Source organism: Cystoisospora suis (assembly GCF_002600585.1).
Source record: "Cystoisospora suis strain Wien I chromosome Unknown contig_5199, whole genome shotgun sequence".
NCBI classification, from domain to species: domain Eukaryota; phylum Apicomplexa; class Conoidasida; order Eucoccidiorida; family Sarcocystidae; genus Cystoisospora; species Cystoisospora suis.
Window position 1 is genome coordinate 1 of NW_027157990.1, and position 2,797 is coordinate 2,797.

The 2,797-nt window shown below is 38.3% G+C and overlaps 1 protein-coding gene across 1 annotated transcript in view; it reads right to left on the reverse strand.

Annotated features, from left to right (window-relative positions):
• Positions 1 to 773: 773 nt before the first annotated feature.
• CSUI_008978 (uncharacterized protein) overlaps positions 774 to 2,797 on the reverse strand; it is a gene marked incomplete at its 3' end in the record, with an annotated part of 5,074 nt that continues 3,050 nt past the window's right edge. The window contains exons 5-6 of the mRNA XM_068069097.1: positions 1,921 to 2,118; positions 774 to 1,309 (exon numbers count right to left, since the gene is read on the reverse strand). Of these exons, the coding sequence (XP_067918927.1) occupies positions 774 to 1,309; positions 1,921 to 2,118 (734 nt within the window). The remainder of the gene's footprint in view (positions 1,310 to 1,920; positions 2,119 to 2,797) is intronic.

Genomic DNA, 2,797 nt, shown 5'->3' on the forward strand with positions numbered 1-2,797 from the left:
TGTATATCTTGTTGGATGATGCTGTATGTATATGTAACCTCCTCTCTATCTTTGTCTATCTATCTATCTTTAATCTATCCATCTTTAATCTGTCTTTCTATCTATCTACCCTGTACTAGTAGGATTAGTATGCATACAAGAGATACCCCTCATGCCTTTCCATCGTATACACGGATATACATATATATATATATGTGTATGTTTAGCATAGATGGATTCCGATATACATATATTGGTAGATACGTGTATACACACATGCACACATACATAAGTATATATATGTATATATACATGTATGTACATATATATATATATATATATCAATCTTCTGTATGTATATATATATATATATACAGGAGATTGATATGTTCGATGCATCCGTAATTAAAACATGTGAGACGGGGTCGGGGTGAGAGAGAATATAAGAAGAAAAAGAGAGAAGAAGTCTCTCTCTCTTCTTCTTCTTCTGAAAGCGACAAGAGAGAGAAAGAGAAAGATAAAAGTGAAAGACTTCTATCGATTAGAAATTCTTCTTCTTTCGCTTTTTGCCTCCACAGTCCGCCGTCACTCCTCCTCTTCTCCTTTCAAGACACACAAAAATCCCTACAGACACATATACACATCCAAATAGAGACAAATATATATATATATATGCAGACCTATCTATCTATCTATCTTGATCTATCTCTCTTTGATCTAACCTCATTATTCTATTTGTCTTTTCTTTTTCTCCTTTTGATTCTTTCTTTGTCTCTTTTCTTGCGTGTTACCTCATGGAGTTCATTATGTAGAATAAGTGCGACTTTGGCGACTTTTTCAAAGTTCTTTTGACATAAGGAGATCTGCTGTCTTGCGGCTCTTTGCATAATCTCTAATTCATAACTTCCTTCTTCTCTTTTGCCCTTCCTCCTTTTTCTTCTTTCTCTCTCTTCTTCTTCTTCTTCTTCTTCACCCCCCTCTCCCGCTGTGGAACTGGTCGTCGTTAAGAGGTGAGAAGAAGAAGAAGAAGTGACGTCGTAAAGATCTCGCGTTTTCTGTTGCAGACCCTGTAGCTCATGGAGAAGAGTAGAATACTGCTGCTGCAAGGTAGACATGGGATAGCTACGCACTAGACACACCCGACCCTCTCGATCTCTTAGTAAAAGAGCTTCCACCTCTTCCTCTTCCTCTTCTTCTTCTCTTTCATTGCGTCTTTCTTGAGAGGATGGAGGGTCATCGGGTTCGTGAGAAGAAGAAGAAGGAAAGTTCGAAAATCCCCCAGAGAGAGACACATGGAGGAAACTTCCATTGAAGTCCTCGATATTCACACCTTCCCCAAACACACACACACATACATACAAAGAAAGAAAAAAAAAGAAAAGAAAGAGATGAAAGGAGTAGAAATGAGATCCAAATCTGTATCATGTCCGTATATCTATCTATATATATACAACATACACATACATAGTCATACATAGCCAATCATTCATATAAGACGTACATAGATATAGAAGGACTGAGATGTACGCATTGACGGGTACAGACAGACTGCCTTACAGCGTAGCTAGCTAGCTAGCTGGGTAGATAGAGGGACACAGGTATTATCAGCCTAGCTTGCGTGTCTACTCGACAACAGACACCCCGAGGGATAGACGAGATGCGAAGAGTTAAAGAAGAAAGAATGAAGGAGGTGAATAAACAATTCAAAATGACCACCCGTCAATTCTTTCTCAGTCACGTCGCAAAACAGCAATTCTTCTTCTCTATCCTTCTTTTTCTTTCTCTCATTTGACGATCATTGTCTTCTCTCTTTCTCTCTGTATACAAAGGATCGATCTATCCAACCTACGTTGACAGATAGCTAGCTGCTATCTTCTACCTGTCTAGCTAGCTAGCTAGCTACCGAGGTAGCTATCGGGCAAGGTAGGTAGACATACATACCATCAAGAGGTTCCCGAATTTCAGCAATGATAGTACAGACTCTTGAAGTGAATCCTGTCTCAATAGCCTGGCGACGTGAATTTTCATAAGGGGAGAAATTGCTTTCTCTCTCTCTTCCTTCGCCTATGGCTAGTATGGATTGTACACGCCGAAGAAGCTGAACGCATGCGCCAACGGTCGATGCTCGAATCCAGTAACCTAGGTAGAAGAGAAAAGAGAAAAGAAGAAGAGGAGAAAATGGAAAGAAGAAAGGGGTCCAAAAGAGACAGGGAGAGAGACGGTTAGGATATCCACACATAAAGAGAAAGCAGTCTATAGAAACACGAAGGGAGACGGGAATAAAACGAAAGAAAAGAAAGAAAGAAAAGAATAGAAAAGAAAGAAAGAAAAGAAAGAAAAGAAAGAAAGAAAAGAAAGAAAGATAAGAAAGAAAGAAAAGAAAGATAAGAAAAGTACAGTTTCTCAAGAATGTTCAGATAGAAGCTATACACATAGACAGAGACATACGCACACACACACATATATATATGTATATATGTATGTGTCTATATGCAGACATGAATACGTCTATATATATACATATACATAGGCATGTATATGTTTGCATGTCTACATACATATGTACATGCATATAGATAGACTAAGAAGGACAGGAGCCAAGGACTGAGATAGATTGAGTGCCTAGATTCACATATATAAAATCTATACACACATACATATACATATATATATATACACATATATACGTATACATATGACGAAAGAAAGAAAGAGAGGTCTGTATAGATGTCTACGGAAAGTAACGAAATCCTGCAGGTCCGCCTCGCAGTCGTCTGTCTACAGAAATACACACCATACAAAGCAAAGAAGAAGAAGA